A 20,935-nucleotide genomic window follows, 5' to 3' on the forward strand; every position below is an offset into this window, starting at 1 on the left:
TTCTACATACAGCAATTAAACGGTCTTTTCTAGCCTGTTATTTTTTGACTTTTTATTTTGAAATAATTTCAAATGTTCCCATATATCCTTTACCTGGTTCTCTAATGATCAAAATCAATAAATTAATAAAATAATGGATAAAATAAACTTATGTAACCCATAGCATTTACAAAGTGTACCACCATAATTGCCTAATTCTGGTCCAGAATTCAGTCCAGGATCACAGTTTGTCTTGTCTCTTACTCTTCTTTAATATGGATCAGTTTTTGCCTTTTTACATATTTGCCACTTTTTTCAAGAGTTCTGGCCAGTTTCTCTTTTTGGTAAACTATTCCTCGGTTTAGATTTGTCTGGTGATTTTCTCACGAGTAAATTCAGATTGTGCATTTTGGGGAAAAATTGCTGGGAATGACACTGTGCCTTCCTTGGTGTATCGTATTAGGATACACATGCTGTTGTTCTGTTACCAAACCATTATTTTTAGGACATTATATTTTCAAATTTAAACAGCAGTGAGACTTTATTCTAAAAACAACTTGTAGTATAAAAGTACCAGTTAAAATTTTTTTAAGATAGATGTGCCCCATAAATATGATTTTTTTTAATCAGTGAAAGTGAAGTTGCTCAGTTGTGTCCGACTCTTTGGGATCCCATGGACTGCAGCTTGCCAGGGTCCCCTGTCCATGGGATTCTCCAGGCAAGAATACTGGAGTGGGTTGCCATTTCCTTCTCCAGGAGATCTTCCTGACCTGGGGATTGAACCCGGGTCTCCCGTATTGTAGGCAGATGCTTTTAGATAGAATTATATATAGTTTGCCAAAGTGATAATGTCATTTTATAATGAATGGACTGCTTTTTTGAAAGGGGAAGATATCCCAGCTCTATAACTTCTAATTTTCCTTTGAAATTTATTTTCAGTAATTGGCTTCATGTATTCTAATTGACAGGCTTCCCTTGTGGCTCAGCTGGTAAATCCTCCTGCAGTGCAGGAGACCTGAGTTCAGTCCCTGGGTTGGGAAGCTCCCCTGGAGAAGGGAAAGGCTACCCACTCCAGTACTCTGACCTGGAGAATTCCATGGACTGTATAGTCTGTGGGGTCTCAACGAGTTGTACACGACTGAGCGACTTTCACTTCACTTCACTTCATTCTAATTGACAAGCCAAATCATAGCCTATAGCCCAGTGATATGAGTGCATCATAGCAGGTGGTCATTCTTCAGAGCTGTAGTAAACACTTCAAAAAGTTAGTAATAGTCTATATAATGTCTGATTCTCATTTAATAAAGAAAGGAAGAATGGTGGGTTGGAAAGTGTTCAGTGCATTAGAGAAGCTTTCCTGGGATGAAATTTGGAAAGAAGGTTTTGAAAAGAATGCTGTTATAAAATACAGTAGATTGAATGGGGGGGTGTATCATGGTCTTCTACCTGAAACTCCTATTTGCTCTTGGTGGCAGAGTTTTACTACCAAAATCTAGGCATTCTGACTTCCAAACAGATTTACTTTCCCCTTACTGCCTTGACTATTCTCCCACCCTTTCTCTGGTGAGTTTTTGTTGTTTTGTCTTCCTTAGTTGCCCCCTCTAGAGTCATTACATAGGCCCTAGAGCTTATCCAAGGGTCCTGAAAACATATTAGGATGTACCTAGCTTGCCCTTTTGCTACTATTTATGAATATATATGCTTAGAACAGCAACCAGACACCTGTCATTTTTGAATAATTCTAGATCTTTAATGGAGAAGGAAATGGCAGCCCGCTCCAGTACTCTTGCTGGAAAATTCCATGGATGAGGAGAGTGATAGGCTACAGTCCATGGGGTCGCAAAGAGTTGGACACAACTGAGTTACTTGACTTTATTGACTTTAGGTCTTCAAAGAAACAGAACGTTTTTCCTCTTGGAGCAAAATATTCATTATCTAACCTTCAATATCAACTTCAGTAATTTCCATCACATTTTACCTAAACTATTTAGAAGTTTGGGAAGATAATGAGCTCTTGATAGTCAAGATTGTTCTAAGTTTCCTCTTATATTTAAATGAGGCTGTTAAAATAGCATGTTAATTTGACTTTGGGATTTGATATTTGAGTGCCTAATACGTGCAGAACGTGCTTCTTTAAGGAGCCTATAAGCAGGTTAAGAATACATGCACGAAAAGTTGAAGGTGCAAAATCATAATTAAATTTTACTTTAGATTATACTTGTTCTGAATAACAGATGTTGTAGAGCATAGGATATAAAGTTAAAAAATTAAGCTTTCCCTACATCATCCCAGTTCCTCAGAGCTAATCTCTTTAACAGTCTCTCTCTCTTTTTTTTTTTTTTTTTTGTATCCTGGGAACTTACAGTGCCTGTGCAAACAGTTCTGTCCTTGAAGAATATATACAAGTAGGATCATATAGAAACTGTTCTGTAAGTTGTATCCACACACCCAACACTTTAATTATGTTCTATGCTTCATTCCATGTTGGCACACAACTTCTTTTTAATGTCAGTATAGTGTTTTATGAGTGTAACATAATTTATTTAGCTAGTCCATTGTTGATATTGGCAGAAATTAGTGTATTGCTGAGAATTAGCTTGAGGGAGAACATACCTTTAGAGCTCGGTATATTGAAAGGTGGATGGTTCAGATTGCTTTAAGTCAGTCAGCAGTTCTTAAAAGTGATCTGTGGACCCTGGGAGTTCTGTTAGGGGAGATTCATGAAGTCGCACCTATTTTCCAGTATCTCTTTTACAGATGAGAAACCTGAGGTCCAAAGAAATTCCAGGACTTTGTCAAGTTGACATAGCTAGTAAGCAGTGTTTCTATAGCTCGTGCCCTTGACATATTTGCTGAAAAAGAATAAGTACTAATGGAAAATGTTTCTTTTATCTTTTGTACTTTGATATAATTTAATCCTGTGTTTTAAATGAAAGGTTTTTTTGTGTATTATTTCACCACTCTTACTAGATAAACAAACTTTTGATGATTGAACCCAAAGTAGAGTACTAAAATTGAGAGTACAAGCACACTAAAGCAGATTTTTGAATGTCAGGGTCCCCAGGTCTTAAATTTACTTCTGAGTAGAGTGTGCCTACTCTGTCAGGAGCTGTGACTGGTGCTTTCCTGTTTATATTAGTACTCATTTAGACCTCATAGCTGCCTTTTGAAGTAGATTTTCATTTTAATCAATTTGTATGTTTTTTTATTAAAAGATAAATCATTGTATAAAATTAAATTTCATTTAATTCTTTTATAGATGAGAAAATTAAGGCTCTGAGAGATTAACTTGCCTGAGATCTCAAAATTAATGGCGAGACAGTGATATAAGTCTGCCTAAGTTTAGTTTATATTGTTTCTATTACCCCAAACTGTTGCTCCAAGAAATGCTTGGATGCCCAGAAATTAGGGCCTTGCCATCACCAGGTCAGCAGCAGTTTTGGTGTTTTAGGGTATTCTCTAGTCTTCATTGTTCCTAAAAAGATGATGTTTTACTCTTAATTTCAATCTGTAGTCAGATTGAAGGACAGTAAGAGAGAGAGAGAGGTATTATCATTAGAATAGAGGTGGATTTTCAGTTTACAAACCTTTTATTAGAAATATTTGACCGTGGTTAGGATTAAATGTTTATTGTAGTGGGGACAGGTTGAGCCTTAAGAAGGGCAGTCAGAACTAGATGATCTGTCAGTTTATGAGGTTCCTTAGTATTAATACACTCCCAAAGTCAAAGCATTGACCATCTTTGGATCAAGACGTGTTAGAATTTAGAAAATATTGTTTATATATTCTCCCTTGGGTAGTTTAACTTGGGGACAGAAATCATTACTTTGCCCCATATATCTTAAGTGTTTTTATAACCTAAGAAGTTAATTGTACTTGACTTGATGCTGTAAAGAAAAATATATATATTTTAACTCTAAAATCTGAAACCCTACGTAATTTGTCTGTTGATGAGATTAAGGTTCAGCAACCTCTCCAGAATTACATCATGTATTTAGCTTGGATTATGAACCATTTACAGAGACATTTCAGATGTGGGTTTTATGCTTCCAATCCCTTTATTAAGATGACTTACTGCATAAAGTCGGAACATGCATTAACTCTAATTCTGCAAATTGATTTTAGATATTTTTTAAATGACCATGATTATCTTTAAAAGACAGTAGCTATCATCAAAAACAGATTTTTTTTAAGTGCTTGAGAAACTACTGTGAATCTAAATCAAATTCTATTTCAGCAAGGTCCATATGTGTTAACAGGGTAGCCTCAGTTAAGTGTATGAGTGTACGATATTAAAGTGTGTGTTTGACATGAAAATCTTTTTCTGTTATAAATTAGATTTAGATTAGAAAGTCAGTGTACTGTGTTAAATGGAGAATTTTAAAGTGAGAGGGGCATTAGCTGTCAGCCTGACCTTCGTCTTATGAGTAGAGGTTGTGGCGCCTTGTTTGCTGCTTTCCTTATGTGATGCTGTGTGTCTCATTTTAAATTCAGATTGTCACAGTGTCCTAGTTGTCATCACCTTCATTGCACTACTATACATGAATGAAACATAGGAGGTTGTATTGTATACCTAGCACAAGGTATTCTGGTTTATGTATGTTTTGAAAATAGCTATTCTTTACTCTTTGTTTTCTCTTCTCCAATTTTTCTTGTCACTGTGGCTTTCTAAGAAGTACAGCTTCCTTTTTTTCCCCCTTCTGTTTTTATTCCCATCATGGTCTTGTCCCGTCCATCATGCCTTTCTCCTCTGGCTTTTAAATCTGGAAAATTGAACGTTTATTTCTCTTTGTTCAGTCTGATAAATTAACATACTTAAATCACCTCTAGTTAACTTAATTCAATGAATTCTGTATCTTCTATATCTTGGAGTTGAATGAAACCACATCTGATTTATGAATCTCTGAAAAATAGTGATTTGCTCCTTTAAAATTTCTGTAAGAAGAGTAGAACTTGCTGTCTAATGAGGTGATCTATTCCAAATTTGTTTCATAAGTTTTCTCATACTGAGCAGAAATCTGTCTCTCGCCTAAATTTAGTCTTGTCTTCTGGAGCCTTTCATGTCATATTTTTTTCAGTTTTCATGACACTTTCTAGTTTCATCAACATTCTTGCTTGCTTTCCCGGATACCCTCCAGTTTGTCAAAGCCTGTCTAGATATTTTGAGGTGGGGCATTTGATATCTTAGTTCCCCCACCAAGGATCAAATCCTTGTCCCCTGCAGTGGAAGAGTGGAGTCTTAACCACTGGACTGGCAGTGAAGTCTCTATTTTTAAAAGGAGCAGTATACTCTAGATTTGGTCTCAGTGTAGAGCTAAAACATCATCCTTAACTTTGATTTTTATTACTATCTCTGAATCATGTTCTGCTTCTTAGTAGGCAGAGAAAATGTGGAATAATGTAAAACGGGTCACATTGCCTAGTTGGAGTTGTACCTTTACAGTTTAGTTGTAGTTTTGAGTGAGTACATTGCTGGGCCCTGTTTGTTGTGTTCTGTGAGATGGGGCTAATTGTAGTTTGTACCTCAGAGGTAAGGTTATGGAAGGATCAATTAATCCATATAAAGTGCTTAATTTATGTGTTAAAAATGACATTTATTACTGAAGTGATGTTTTTATTACATTTCTCAATTGTCTCTTGCTGCATAACAAACCTATAAAAACTAAAAAACAGTGATTTAGTTCTTTTTCATGACTCTGTGGCTTGTCTGGATTCTTTTGGACATTTTTTCACATGGTGTTGGCTGTAGTCATTCATTGCTGTCTTCAGCTGGGTCTGAAGTACCCATGGGGCTTCACTAAACATGTCTCATGACTGGGGCTGACTTGACCTTTCTCTCTAGCAGGATAGTTTTTGTTGTTTTTTTTTAACGCTGGCTTAGGGCTCAAAGAGAGCAATAGGGGAAACTGCTAGTCCTCATAAGGGTTAGGTCTGGAACTGGAATGGGAGTCCTCTTTATCGTATTCTGTTTTGTTAAAGCTAATCAACAAAGTTAACCCTGACTCAGGAGCATGGTGGAGGCCATCTCTGGAGTCAGTCTACCACAATTCTGTTCTTTCACAGTTAGCCTTTTGAACCAAATTTAATCTTTAATCCAGTCTGTCTTGCTTTTTTGTTGTTGTTTAAATCTTATTTTTTTACCTTTATGTCATCAAAAGATTTTAAGTTTGTCATGTGTCCCTTTCTCAACTTTTTATTTTGAACAGCTTTACTGAGGTATAGTTGACACAAAGAACTGCATGTGTTATTTAATGGGTACAGAGTGATGAGTTTGCTTTTTCAACTTTTTGTAGTCAGCATTTTATCAGAAACATTCACCACTGTGTTGACACTTGGTCCTTTTGGCCTATCATTAGTAAGCAGCCTAACTTTTGCCTTTTGTTACTTGTAGGTTCAGTTCACTTGCTCAGTCGAGTCCCGACTCTTTGCAACCCCATGGACTGTGCAGCACGCCAGGCCTCCCTGTCCATCACCAACTCCTGGAGTCTACCCAAACTCATGTCCATTGAGTCAGTGATGCCATCCAACAATCTCATCCTCTGTCGTCCCCTTCTCCTACCTTTGGTCTTTCCCAGCTTCAGGGTCTTTTCAAATGAGTCAACTCTTCCTATCAGGTGGCCAAAGTATTGGAGTTTCAGCTTCAACATCAGTCCTTCCAATAAACACTCAAGACTGATCTCCTTTAGGATGGACTGGTTGAATCTCCTTGCAGTCCAAGAGACTCTCAAGAGTCTTCTCCAACAACACCACTGTTCAAAAACATCAATTCTGTGCTCAGATTTCTTTGTAATCCAACTCTCACATCCACGCATGACCACTAGAAAAACCATAGCCTTGACTTGATGGACCTTTGTTGGCAAAGTAACGTCTCTGCTTTTTAATATGCTGTCTAGGTTGGTCATAACTTTTCTTCCAAGGAGTAAGTATCTTTTAATTTCATGGCTGCAGTCACCATCTGCAGTGATTTTAGAGCCCCAAAAAATAAAGTCTGCCACTGTTGGCCATGAAGTGATGGGACTGGATGCCATGGTCTTAGTTTTCTGAATGTTGAGTTTTAAACCAACTTTTTCACTTTCCTTTCACTTCATCAAGCAACTCTTTAGTTCTTCACTTTCTGCCATAAGGGTGGTGTCATCTGCATATCTGAGGTTATTGCTATTTCTCCCAGCAATCTTGATTGCAGCTTGTGCTTTATCCAGCCCAGCGTTTCTCATGATGTACTCTGCATATAAGTTAAATAAGCAGGGTGACAATATACAGCTTTGACGTACTTCTTTCCCTATTTGGAACCAGTCTGTTATTCCATGTCCAGTTCTAACTGTTGCTTCCTGACCTGCATACAGGTTTCTCAAGACTCAGGTCAGATGGTCTGGTATTCCCATTAAGAATTTTCCACAGTTTATTATGATCCACACAGTCAAAGACTTTGGCATAGTCAATAAAACAAATAGATGTTTTTCTGGAACTCTCTTGCTTTTTCAGTGATCCAGCAGATGTTGGCAATTTGATCTCTGGTTCCTCTGCCTTTTCTAAAGCCTGCTTGAACATCTGGAATTTCATGATTCACGTATTGTTGAAGCTTGGCTTGGAGAGTTTTGAGCATTACTTTATTAGTGTGTGAGATAAGTGCATCAGGTTAATAAATAGCTTTAAAAAGTAGTTTTTGTTGTGATTATTTTAATCAGATGTTATGGATAAATTCAGTGTTCACCTTGGACGAAGAGGTACTTAATTGCTAATTGAAAAATTCTCAATGTGAGTTACCCTAATGTAAAACAGTAGTTTTTAGAGAGAGAGAAGCTACCACTCATGAAAGATGGGTTACAAATTCTCATGGCATTTATTGACACCCAGCCTAAGTAACTTCTCCAAGTTTGTATGCTTATTTTAAATGATTTACCCTTAACTAACTGCACATGTTTGTGCCCTTCATCTTTACAATGGGTTAGATAAAAGTCGTTGAAGAGTAGGACATGAGCAGGCTGTGTTAATCCTTAGTTTCTATAGTCCCTTCCCTGCTTGACATTTTTCCCTTGTTCTGTCTTGCTCACTGTTTTCAGTGCTTCACACAGTGACATTTATGTTTTGGAGAATAAGTCAATGTTTTAAAAAAAAAACTACGTTGAAGCAGTAAAATGTGACTTAGAAATACCTAGATAGGGAACTGATTTCATGGTTAGGCTTTTACCTGTCACTTCTTTCATTTGGAGATATTCTTCATATAATCTTAAATTTACATAAATGAGCCAAAGAGCAGTTTAATCTAGAGTTATTTGTGAATTCTGGTTAATTGCAATACACTGTTTCTTTAGTTAGACTTCATAGCATAACCTTTAGCCTAGCCAGTCAGAAGTGGAATTAATTCTTCCAGGTGTGGAGTGCCATAGTCTAAACCTAGACAGACTCCAAAGCCATGCTACATGGTCTCCTGGGTGTTCATTGGAAGGACTGATACTGAAGCTGAAACTCTAATACTTTGGCCACCTGATGGCGAAGAGCTGACTCCTTTGAAAAGACCCTGATGCTGGGAAAGATTGAGGGCAGGAGGAAAAGGAGACAACAGAGATGAGATGGTTGGATGGCATCACCGACTCAATTGACATGGGTTTGGGTCGACTCAGGGAGTTGGTGATGGACAGGGAGGCCTGGTGTGCTGCAGTTCATGGGGTCGCAAAGAGTCAGACACAACCCAGCAACTGAACTGAACTCCCATAGTTGAATGAATAATGCATTTTGTATTAAGATATAAAACTTGAAAAGGTGTGGGCATTTAATTTTAAAAACAAAATACTATACTAATTGGAATGCTCTTAACGCTGCTGAGGCAGATCCTCAAAGACCAACCCTAGTGTTCATAGTGTTCATGCCTCAAAAGACAGTGATTGTATCTAAGGGACAAAATGGCAGGAAGTTTGAATTCTGCTGAGTCTTCGGTTGCAGGCATTCCTCCTTCAGAGAAGGCAGTGGTGTTTCAAACCCAGAGGGTTACTTTATTTCTAGTTTGGTTGAGGTTTCACACTTGGGTGTGTATGTGTGTATGTTCAGTTGTGTCCACCTCTTTGTGGCTCCATGGGCTGAAGTCCGCCAGGCTTCTCTATCCTTGAGGTTTTCCAGGGAAGAATACTGGAGTGGGTTGCTATTTCCTACTCCAGGGGATCTTCTCCACCCAAGGATCAAACCCTCATCTCCTGCATTGATTGGCAGGTGCATTCTTTACCGTTAGCACCACCTAGGAAGCCTTAAAATTTAACTCAATAAAGGAATGAATGACAGAACACTTGCAGCTGAGAGATGACAGCTTGGGTGTCATGTAATAAGAATTTTGTTACCTAACCAAAGTGCTCTTCTGATTTCAGGCCAGCTAATAATCACAGGAAACATTATTTCAGGTTGAATTCTGTCATCTCCAACCTTTTTCTGTAATGCATTGCAACCTGTTCCTACTACCAACTTGGAACTAACCAGTTCATTTGAGTATACGTAGTTTTAAGTTGTAGGAAGGGGAGAGAAGCCAAATTAAAGCTTACTCACCCACCCAACATTTGGAACTTGAGAATGGGACAAACATAAAAAGTTAGAGTTACTATTTAAAAGCATTTTTCAAACTGTTTGGCATATAAGTAAGTGCTGTATAGACTAAACTACTGGACAACTACAAGAATAGAAACCAAGAATTAAATACCCTTTTTCCTTGTTAAAAAAAAGTCAAGTCTTTCCATGAGACTTGTTTGGGACTAAGCCCAGTTGAAAATTGACTTTTGATTTGTAGAGTATATTTAGTAAGAAGTGGAGAATTTTTAAAAACAGTAAACATTTTTCCTAATTCTACTAATGAAATATTACCTTTCTCTTCCTTAAAGAAAATCATTATTTTATTGTGCCTTAATCCCCCTAATACAGTGAAGTCATGTTTTTCTGAAATCATTTGTAGAATTTAATTATTAGCATGTTTGGATTTAATTAGATTGTTACAGTTTTGAACAGAATTAGGTAGGGTGAAGTTTTACTTATTGTTTGGGGTGATTGGTAAACATATATCTTATTAGCTGAGAATCACTTTAATGAACTAACTGTTTACTCTTCAGATCTTTAATTCTCATACTCCTACCAGTGTTTTAATTTAGAGAGGAAAAATAGAACTTTTACTTTGAATAGCTTTTTACCTTAGAAGGCATTACTTTAATTGTAGTCTTAAAAATGAAGTTTTGTTCTGCTTCCTCTGTCATGGACTGTGGTAGTGTCTATTATAGTAACGGTTTCTGCTTAAGTCATATACCGTCAGTCTCAAAGGTTAATTTCTACCTTCTTTCCATTTTAGTGTCATGACTACCTTGAAACTGAAAAGTTTGCCAGTTTGTTAAATATATATTAATAAAACATAATACATAATAACAAAGTTTTATCAACTTTCATGCTTTCACATTCATTGAAACATGCAGTCTTTATCAGCATGTAAATTAATAAGCACTATGATGGAAAGGCCAATATTCAAATTAGCCTTAAATAGTAAGCTGAACACTAATTTCAAATTTTAAGTATTGCTGTACAAATTGCTTCTGCTTTTAAATGACAAATTTATGACCCTACTACTTTCAAAAGTAGTAGTATTGGCAATGACTGGGTATTAAAATTTTATAAGTTAAGTTGTGTGTGTTTTGGAAATGCAGATTCTTTCAATTTTGTGAGTATTTAAGTCTTAATTGACTGTTTCTTTTCTCCCCAAGTCTCTTTTGGAAAAGTTCTTGATCCCCAATGCTTCACAAGCAGAGAGCAAAGTCTTCTATTTGAAAATGAAAGGAGACTACTACCGCTACTTGGCTGAGGTTGCCGCTGGTGATGACAAGAAAGGTATGCTGCCTCAGCCTGTTTGTTGGACGTTATAAAGTAACAGAGGCCGGAGGTGGTCTCTTCTGTAGTGTACACAATGGTTCCGTGATTTTTTAATTGCTTAGAAGGTTGGATGAAGAGCAGCAAATGGACTCTGCTCTTACTTCTTGCTGTCCTTTCTCCCTTTGCCTCTCTGTTTCTCACTCTTCCCCCAGTCCCTCTCCCTCCCTTCTTTTTTTCCTTTTTCCTGAGACTGTACAGTTGACCTTGAAGGACACAGATTGAGCTACACAGATCCATTTACACAGATTTTTTTTTCTGTAAATATTATAGTACTATGTTATACAAGGTTGGACATGAAGGGCCAGCTGTAAAATTAAACTCAGATTTTCAGCTGCATGAACAGTTGGTATCCATCCCTGAGCCCCCGGGTTGTTCAAGGGTCAGCTGTATACCTACGGCCTAATAAGTGGTTTCATAAAATGTGTGATTGCTCACAAGTCAATTTTATGTATAGGAATGTTTCCTCACAATTTTAAGACATGGTAATTACAGCATAACTGTAGAGCAGTACAGACTAATTAAAAATTATACTGAGATGGTTACAGAGTTATTTTTGTCTTGACATTGATCAGTGACTAGGGTAGGTTTCTAGGAGAAGCTAAATTTTTTTAAATTTAGGAGCCAGTTAAAGTTGCTGCAGCTTAGTATTTCAGAATTTATTACTGGATGAGTAAAGGTTTGGTTTGAGGGATGAAAACAAAGTACTTTTCATTGATACATTTTGGTGCCTTTTATTATCCAGGGATTGTGGATCAGTCACAGCAAGCATACCAAGAAGCTTTTGAAATCAGCAAAAAGGAAATGCAACCAACACATCCTATCAGACTGGGTCTGGCCCTTAACTTCTCTGTGTTCTATTATGAGATTCTGAACTCCCCTGAGAAAGCCTGCTCTCTTGCAAAGACAGTATGTATTTTTTACCTGTTATGTGGAAATTCAGTAGTCGTCATTATTTGAGCACTGAAATGTGACTTTTTTTGGTCATAGGCATTTGATGAAGCCATTGCTGAACTTGATACATTAAGTGAAGAGTCATACAAAGACAGCACGCTAATAATGCAGTTACTGAGAGATAATTTGACAGTAAGTAGATAACAGCACCGTGAATGGTTAATTAATAATGAAGAGATTATAGGCCCATGTCTGTTTTATTGTACTTCCAGATATTGTAGTTTTTACAAATTGAAGACTTGTTGAAACTCTGTTGAGCAGGATTCTCTCAAAAGCATTTGCTCATCTCTTGTCTCTGGGTCACGTTTTGGTAATTTTCAGTGATTCAAACCCTCCAACAAAGATTTTAGCGGCTAAAGGCTCAATTGATGATGAACTGTTTTTTTAGCAATAAAGTATTTTTTAATGTATGTACATTGGTTTTTTAAAACACATGATACATGCTTAATAGACTGCAGTATGGTGTAAATATAAAAGATCCTATCTGCTTTAAAAACTGTAAGAAAACCATCTTACAGAAGCTGAAATAGTAGACCAAGGACTAAAAATGTGCCCTTTTACTAGTTACATATTTATTAAAATTCAGGTTTTTAAAATTTGTAATTCATGATTTTGAACTTTCAGTTATATAGGCCATTTTATTTTTTATTTCAATGCAAATAATTCTGTTCTTGCATTTTAGTCACAGGAGAGTTTTGCTTTTAGTTTCAAAAGTATGCTTAAGTTATCTTTGAAGTCCATTAAAAATGGTGACCATAAACTTGCCTATATATTCATGTAGGGCTTCTCTGGTGTGGATCAGAGGTAAAGAATCTGCCTGCCAGTGCAAGAGACTCACAGGTTCAATCCCTGGAGAAGGAAATGGCAACCTACTCCAGTATTCTTGCATGGGAAATACCATGGACAGAGGAGCCTGGTGGGCTACATTAATGGGACTGTAAAAGAGTCGGACATGACTTAGCAACTGAACAGCAAAAGTATTTATGTAGCTAGGGGTAGGGCATTAATAACTTTAGTAATAAGATTTCAGATACTCTACATAGTCTGACATGTATTTTGTCTAGTCTCTTAGGAAAAAAGAAAATGACTTACTGTGGCAGGTCATGATTACCCTTTTTTGGTATACTGTAGACTGAGGTCCCCAACCCCTGGTCCATGGACTGGTACTGGTCCGTGGCCTGTTAAGAACTGGACTGCACAGCAGGAGGTGAGTGGTGGGTGGGCAAGTGAGCGAAGCTTCATCTGTTTTTACAGCTCCATCACTTGTATTACTGCCTGAGCTCCACTTCCTGTCAGATCAGCAGTAACTTAGATTCTCATTCAGTTCAGTTCAGTTCAGCCCTCAGTCGTGTCCGACTCTTTGCGACCCCATGAACCGCGGCACACCAGGCCTCCCTGTCCATCACCAACTCCCAGAGTTCACCCAAACTCATGTCCATTGAGTCAGTGATGCCATCTAACCATCTCACCCTCTGTCGTCCCCTTCTGCCTTCAGTCTTTCCCAACACCAGGGTCTTTTCAAATGAGTCAGTTCTTCACATCAGGTGGCCAAAATATTGGAGTTTCAGCTTCAACATCAGTCCTTCCAATCAACACCCAGGACTGATCTCCTTTAGGATGGCCTGGTTGGATCTCCTTGCAGTCCAAGGGACTCTCAAGAGTCCTCTCCAACACCACGGTTCAAAAGCATCCATTCTTCTGCACTCAGCTTTCTTTATAGTCCAACTGTCACATCCATACATGACTACTAGAAAAACCATAGCCTTGACTAGACGAACTTTTGCTGACAAAGTAATGTCTCAGCTTTTTAATATGCTGTCTAGATTCTCATAGGAGCGCAATAAATGTAATACACTTAAATCTTCCCCAAAACATCTCTTGCCCCTGGTCCATGGAAAAATTGTCTTCCACTAAACTTATCCTTGGTGCTAAAAAGGTTGAGGCCTGCTGCTCTAGGCTGAAAAACATTAAAACCGCAATGCCAATATCACAGTGAGAAAGTACACAGTTAATTCCTTAATAGTAAATTTCTCTCATTCAGTTATCACTTGTTTTTTTGTATTGTCTTTGTGTTGTATATTGTCTTTTTCTTCCCCCTAATAGTTTATTTTTACTTGCATTGAGATCCAAGTAGTCTACATATTGCAGTTGGTTGATACGTCTCTTTGGGCCCATGGGTTTTCACATTCTTCACATAGATAATAAATTTGAAGTTAGGAGGCTTGAGTGAAAAAAGTGTTAAAGTATCTGTCATGTGCCAGATAAAGAGTTAGGAGTGAAGATTATAGTTTAGTGCTACTTTTTTTTTTTATTAACTTTAGGTCCTTTTCCTTTGGGGACTATACATCATTTATATACATTTCACTTTTCTCAGCTTTATTTTATCTAGTCTACTGCCAATTTTCTGAACCAATTATATATTCTAGTGTTGAATGTTCTCAGCAGTTTTTTGAACAATATTGTATACTTGTTAATTATTAAACTGAAAATTATTTTAGAAAGTGTAATTGGGGGCTTCCTATACACATGGAAGGTTATTATTTTCAACAGGGTATGGTATAGTCCATTATAAAGAGCGAATAATTTTATGTACATTTAAATGAAAGAAGCACTTCAGTTTGTTAGCTCATTTTTCATATTTTTCTGGTTTCAAATGATGAGATACTTCTAAAAGGTAGAATTTGAGATCCAGTCACTACTGAATTGTATTGTCTGCATTTTTTGAGAAGGCCTGATCTGAAATATATACTTGAAGCTGAATTTTGATATCAGTATAGCTTGAAGAGCATACTACAACAGCTGAGTAAGAAGAAAACCCAAGGTTCAGATTCTGATTTTGTCACTATTATGTGCCTTCTCTGAGCCCTGGTTGTATCGCCTGTTATCATTATAGGGTTGATCGTTCAATCACTTACATGTCAAGCAAAGAAATTTTTTGTAGAAACTAATATTTGAGTCTGTATCCAGTTGACAAATACTGTCAACACATAATCCTGAGAAGAGAAACACCTTTTATCCAGTTTTTCATGTTTATGTGGAAAATGCAAGGATCCTTGAAAGTTAAAAGTGGAAAGATAATGTTGAAGGATAATTTTATCTTGTCTTACAAGACTCCCAGTTTAATAAAAGCATACAGACTTCTAGAGATCATTCAGCTAACTGTATGGATTGTTCAAAGAGTCTCCTTTTCCAGTCCAGAAATATATTTGATTAATAAAACTAATGGGTAATTTGGGGGATAGAAAAACATTAATAAGGTTCCCCTTCATTTTCCAGTGTGAAGCAATGTAGAATTTCAAGGTCATCTTGAAATAGTCCTTCTATAATTACCTCTGAAAATCATTGTAGGGTAGTAAGACTTAGAAAAACTGTTAATATTTGAAGCAGCTGAGATAATTTTAAAAATCATCTTTTTAACTTGATGAAAAGCTGTAACATTAACCTAAAAATCAATAGGCTTTATAGTCCTACCACTTTGAGACAGTTCAATTTTTACATCTTGTAAGATTTGGTTCTGACCATACTGTTTTGTGTTTAACTATGTATTTTGAATCAGACAAATTCATAAAAGGTATGTTTTCCTAAACTAAAAATGTTAGTAAAGTTAAACTGTACTTTAGTCCAGACTTGCTCCTGACTCTTGAATGTCATAGAGTGTGGGACTCTTTAGAATGGGCGTCTAAAGCTACGAGGTAGAAGCAGTCAGCCTGAGCTCCTTGAGCGTGGGCCGAGTTGAGGGGTCTGGTTTAGTTGCACTGAACTTACACACTGCAGCTTTTGAAGACAGTCTGTATCTGATAGCTATTGATGTTTAGAATTGGCATTTCTATGATTTCATCTACTTTTTCTTTACCTTCTATGAATAGCCAAGAATTTTCTTAATTTGATTTTGTTATTTAAAGACAACTCTGGTATGTAGTCACTGTGCTTGCAGAATGATTAGGTAGGAAATAAATGTGTTATATTGAGGTGTTTTTTAAAATTAAAAGTATAGTTGATTTATGATGTTGTGTTAATTTCTGCTGTACAGCAAAGTGATTCAGCTACACATACGTACATTCTTTTTCATATTACTTTCCATTATGGTTTAATCACAGGATATTATAGTTTCCTGGAGGTGTTTTATATCTTGAGGCTATTTTCAGTGCTGCTGTTTTTTAAGCCTTCCAATAATTGTGCTTACATTCTTATACCTTGGCGTATATAATAAAAAATTTTCAAGCTGAAATATACTAAAAATTCTCTGTTTCTCTTTTAACTAGTTGTGGACATCGGATACCCAAGGAGACGAAGCTGAAGCAGGAGAAGGAGGGGAAAATTAACCGGCCTTCCAACTTTTGTCTGCCTCATTCTAAAATTTACACAGTAGACCATTTGTCATCCATGCTGTCCCACAAATAGTTTTTTGTTTACGATTTATGACAGGTTTATGTTACTTCTATTTGAATTTCTATATTTCCCATGTGGTTTTTATGTTTAATATTAGGGGAGTAGAGCCAGTTAACATTTAGGGAGTTATCTGTTTTCATCTTGAGGTGGCCAATATGGGGATGTGGAATTTTTATACAAGTTATAAATGTTTGGCATAGTACTTTTGGTACATTGTGGCTTCACAAGGGCCAGTGTTAAAACTGCTTCCATGTCTAAGCAAAGAAAACTGCCTGCATATTGGTATGTCCTGGTGGGGAATAAAAGGGATAATTGGTTCCAGTCACAGGTGTAGTTGTGGGTACTTCTTAGGTTTGGAGCACTTACAAAGCTGTAGTAGAAATGGATATCCCATGGATATTGCATGTTAAACCATGTGTTATCTGTGGAATACTCAGATGCAGTGCGCACACTGTTGACTGCAGCTACAGAAGTGTTCCTTTAGTTGTGACCCAATTTACTCTGGATAAGGGCAGAAACGGTTCACATTCCATTATTTGTAAAGTTACCTGCTGTTTGCTTTCATTATTTTTGCTACACTCATTTTATTTGTATTTAAATGTTTTAGGCAACCTAAGAACAAATGTACAAGTAAAGATGCAGTAAAAATGAATTGCTTGATATTCATTACTTCATGTATATCAAGCACAGCAGTAAAACAAAAACCCATGTATTTAACTTTTTTTAGTTTTTTTTTTTTTTGCTTTTGTGATTTTTTTTTTTTTTTTTTGATACTTGCCTAACATGCATGTGCTGTAAAAAATAGTTAACAGGGAAATAACTTGAGATGATGGCTAGCTTTGTTTAATGTCTTATGAGATTTTCATGAACAATCCAAGCATAATTGTTAAGAACACGTGTATTAAGTTCATGTAAGTGGAATAAAAGTTTTATGAATGGACTTTTCAACTACTTTCTCTACAGCTTTTCATGTAAATTAGTCTTTTGGTTCTGAAACTTCTCTAAAGAAAATTGTACATTTTTGGAAATTTATTCCTTATTCCCTCTTGGCAGCTAATGGGCTTTTACCAAGTTTGAATACAAAGTTTATCATAACAGTAAAATACTACTAAGATAACTACTACTGTTCCCAACCATGTCCTGTACTCCCCCCTCCCCCTGAAGATTTTTTTCAGAGACGGGGAGTTGATTGAAAAAAGTAATGTTGTTCCATTTAAAATTTTGGTATATGGCATTTTCTAACTTAGGAAGCCACAATGTTCTTGGCCCATCATGACATTGGGTAGCATTAACTGTAAGTTTCGTGCTTCCAGATCACTTTTGTTTTTAACAATTTCTTGATATTCTTAATAGCCTGCCTTCAATTTTGATCCTTTCTTCTATTTGTCAGATGCACAGGATTACCTTTTTTAGCCTCTGTCTTGTCACCAACCATTCCTACTTGGTGGCCATGTACTTGGGGAAAAGGCCGCATGATCTTTCTGGCTCCACTCAATGTCTAAGGACACCCTGCTTCCTTTGCTTGCATCCCACAGACTATTTCCCTCTTCCTATTCACTGCAGCGAATCTCTCCTGAGTTGATGAGATTGTGTTATCTCCCTATACACCCTACCTATCCTGAATGGTCTGTCATTGTCTTTGCCTTTAAATTCCTTCCCCTTCCTCTCTTTAAATAATGATGGGGCTAAGTAATACCCAAAGCTCACCCTACCAACTATTTCCTCAGTACCTTGCAGAAAACACCAAACAAAAATAACCATTTAAAAAGAGGTGTATTTTTTTTTTTCTTCTAGAATGTAAGCTCCTCAAGAGCAGGGACAATGTTTTCTGTATGTTCTATTGTGCCTAGTACACTGTAAATGCTCAATAAATACTGATGATGGGAGGCAGTGAGTCTTGATGACAAGGGTGAGAAACTGAAATCCCAAATACTGTTTTGTTGTTTGTTTTATTATGACCTCAGATTAAATTGGGAATTAGCCCTCTGGGACAACTGTCCCAAATATTACATTCAAATAAAAGTGCAATGGAGGCCTTGGGGTCTTTCTTTCAAGGAGAAAAATATCTCTTATGCATTTGGGACAACATGATAATGCATCTTCACTCACAGCTCTTTTCTTTTTCTGTTAATTTCTCCTGACCGCCAGGCCAAGGACATGAAATAATCTTTTTATAGCTACAGGGAATGAAGCTAGACTGAGGAGATGGATCTTATTCACGTAAATTATAAATAAAATCTAAAGCTTGTCTCATTTGTCTACTCACGTGCCTCAGTCATCTGCTAAGCTAGTTTGAGTCTGAAATTGTGATAACATTTCATTAATATTAGCTGTTAATATGTTTCTGCATAGTAGTGCCCAGTAGATAAAGGAAGATTTCAACCGGAGATTGATTTTTTTGCCTTGAGATCTGAATAATAAATTTTTTATAACATCTTAAATTGCCCCCAATTCAGGCTTCATGTCTGTTCCTGTCAACAGTCCCAGGAATTTGGAGACCTCAGCAATGTAACTATAGGAGTTAAATTCTTTTTCCTTCTTGTCTTCCCTAAAAATAGTCACCAATCTTGCCATGGCCCAGAGCATATTTTAAAAACTAGTTAAAGCCAGTTTGTCATCTGCAGTCAAAGATTTACTTGTGGTCAGGTCTTAACTTTATTGGGCTTCCTTTGTGGCTCAGATGGTAAAGTGTCTGCCTGCAATGCGGGAGACCCCAGTTCGATCCCTGGGTTGGGAAGATCCCCTGAAGAAGGAAATGGCAGCCCACTTCAGTACGCTTGCCTGGAGAATTCCATGGACTGAGGAGACTGGTAGGCTACAGTCCATGGGGTCTCAGAGTCGGACACAACTGAGTGACTTGGCTTTATTGATGGTGAGGTTTAAAAGTAGTAGACTGAGTGCAGGTTTAAGAATTTGAGACTTCTAGTGGTGGTGGTGTCATTTTAAGTGGTTTATATTGACAGGAGAGGGTGGCATTTTATTTGGATGCAGGAACATGTAGTCTATTTCCTGAGAGGAGAGCCTGAAGTATGCAAGGACTTTAAATGTCCCTATGTGCTCAGAGATACATTCCTGTAGGAAAAAGGTCAAGAAATAAGCTACTTTATTTTGTCACATACCATATAGGAAATTATAGTGGTGGAATTGAAATATGTGCAGTCTTAAAATGGTGGCTTAGACTAGGCACCTGTGAAATGGCTGGACTAGGATCCTTTCCTGAGTGTGAAATTGCATCTATAAAGTACTTTTCTGTTAATCTTGATGTGACTGACAGCAATCACAATCTTGATTAATTCTAGCTCCTTTAAAAATACAAGAGACCTAAATATAGGATATGCTTACTGGGTCTTCATAGGTCTTATGTTTTTTTAATGTTTGGGAAATTACAACATGCCCCTAAGGAAACTGATATTTTTGGTATCAAGAAATGGTATTCAAAAACCTATCACAGTGGTAAGTCTGCTTTAAAAGTCTGAAAACTATAAAAAAAAAAGTTGCTTGTGTACATCCAAGTCTGGTTATACCACTCACCTGGTCCTTTGACGTCTATGACTGCAAACCCCCAAGTATCAAGGACATCTGCTTCTGACCTGTGTACCATAGTATGAATATCCAACCATCGTGCTGGTTAAGCAAATATGTGTGTCCTTTGGATGCAGAAACCAAGATAAATGGATATACTTAGGCATAGCTATTATCAATCCTAGGTGATGCCAGGGATTCAGTTGAGTATTTCATGTAAGTACTCATAAGTACTATAAAATTTCTGAAAACCCAAACTTACTAAAAATTGAGTCATTAGTAAAATTACTTCCAGTTCAAGAAATTTCAAACATCATTTCAGTAGATACTTAACATTTTCAATATTAGAGATTGGTTAGGGTCAGCCAATGTTCTGATTGTTTAAGGTGGACTTTAATTAGAGATTTTATGTCAGAGTCAGGCGTGGAGAATGGGTGGGATATAATGGAGGTTACAATTTGTACAAAGGCATCAAGATAGGAGAACTTAAGACTTCCCTGCATTCGTGTGAGAAGCTCTGTGAGAGTGTAGGAAGAAATAGGCTCTGCTTTCTTAACACCTGTGACTTTTCCCTTGTAATGCTTTTGATCACATCAGGGGAGCTTGTCTAAAATGCTTATACCAGCACCCAGTCTCAGGGATTCCAATTTAAATTAAAGCCCAGGGATATGTGTTTATTTCATGAGCTATAATAACTTGGTGTCCACATTGCTGAAGTCTAGGTGGAGAGGAAATATGTAATGTTTGGGTATTTGAGAAAACAAGGGTGTGTAAAACATTTCAACAACCACCTCCCCCGAGATGAGCTTCAGTCTGCAAAGCAAAAGTCTGGGTCTGCTTAGCAGATGTTTCCTAAGCAGAGATTAATGATGTTTTACCTGTCACAACAGGTTTTTCACCTTACTGATTCTGAATTAGTTTGGGAGCAGGTAGTTTAAAACTTAAAGGAGAGAGGTAACACAATTTTGTGTGTGTGTGTTTTAATGCAAGTTCTACTGGTTTTCATAAGTCCTGTCATGCACAAAAATCAAATCCAGGGAGTACCCTAGTGGTCCAGTGTTTAGGACTTAACACTTTGACTGCAGAGGCTGCAGGTTCAATTGCTTGTTGGGGAATTAAGAGCCCGCCAGCCAGGCAGCAAAATTCAAACCAGAAGAAGGAAAGGTTTAAAAGCAAATTTTGGAATGGTCATAAGATATAAGTG

General features: G+C 37.0%; 1 protein-coding gene across 1 annotated transcript in view; it reads left to right on the forward strand.

The window, feature by feature from the left end:
- YWHAZ (tyrosine 3-monooxygenase/tryptophan 5-monooxygenase activation protein zeta) overlaps positions 1-18,242 on the forward strand; it is a 33,779-nt gene extending 15,537 nt beyond the window's left edge. The window contains exons 3-6 of the mRNA XM_020874420.2: positions 10,704-10,827; positions 11,612-11,775; positions 11,857-11,952; positions 16,083-18,242. Of these exons, the coding sequence (XP_020730079.1) occupies positions 10,704-10,827; positions 11,612-11,775; positions 11,857-11,952; positions 16,083-16,142 (444 nt within the window). The 3' untranslated portion in view covers positions 16,143-18,242. The remainder of the gene's footprint in view (positions 1-10,703; positions 10,828-11,611; positions 11,776-11,856; positions 11,953-16,082) is intronic.
- The last annotated feature ends 2,693 nt before the right edge of the window (positions 18,243-20,935 follow it).

The sequence above is a fragment of the Odocoileus virginianus genome, chromosome 15, assembly GCF_023699985.2.
Source record: "Odocoileus virginianus isolate 20LAN1187 ecotype Illinois chromosome 15, Ovbor_1.2, whole genome shotgun sequence".
Taxonomy (NCBI): domain Eukaryota; kingdom Metazoa; phylum Chordata; class Mammalia; order Artiodactyla; family Cervidae; genus Odocoileus; species Odocoileus virginianus.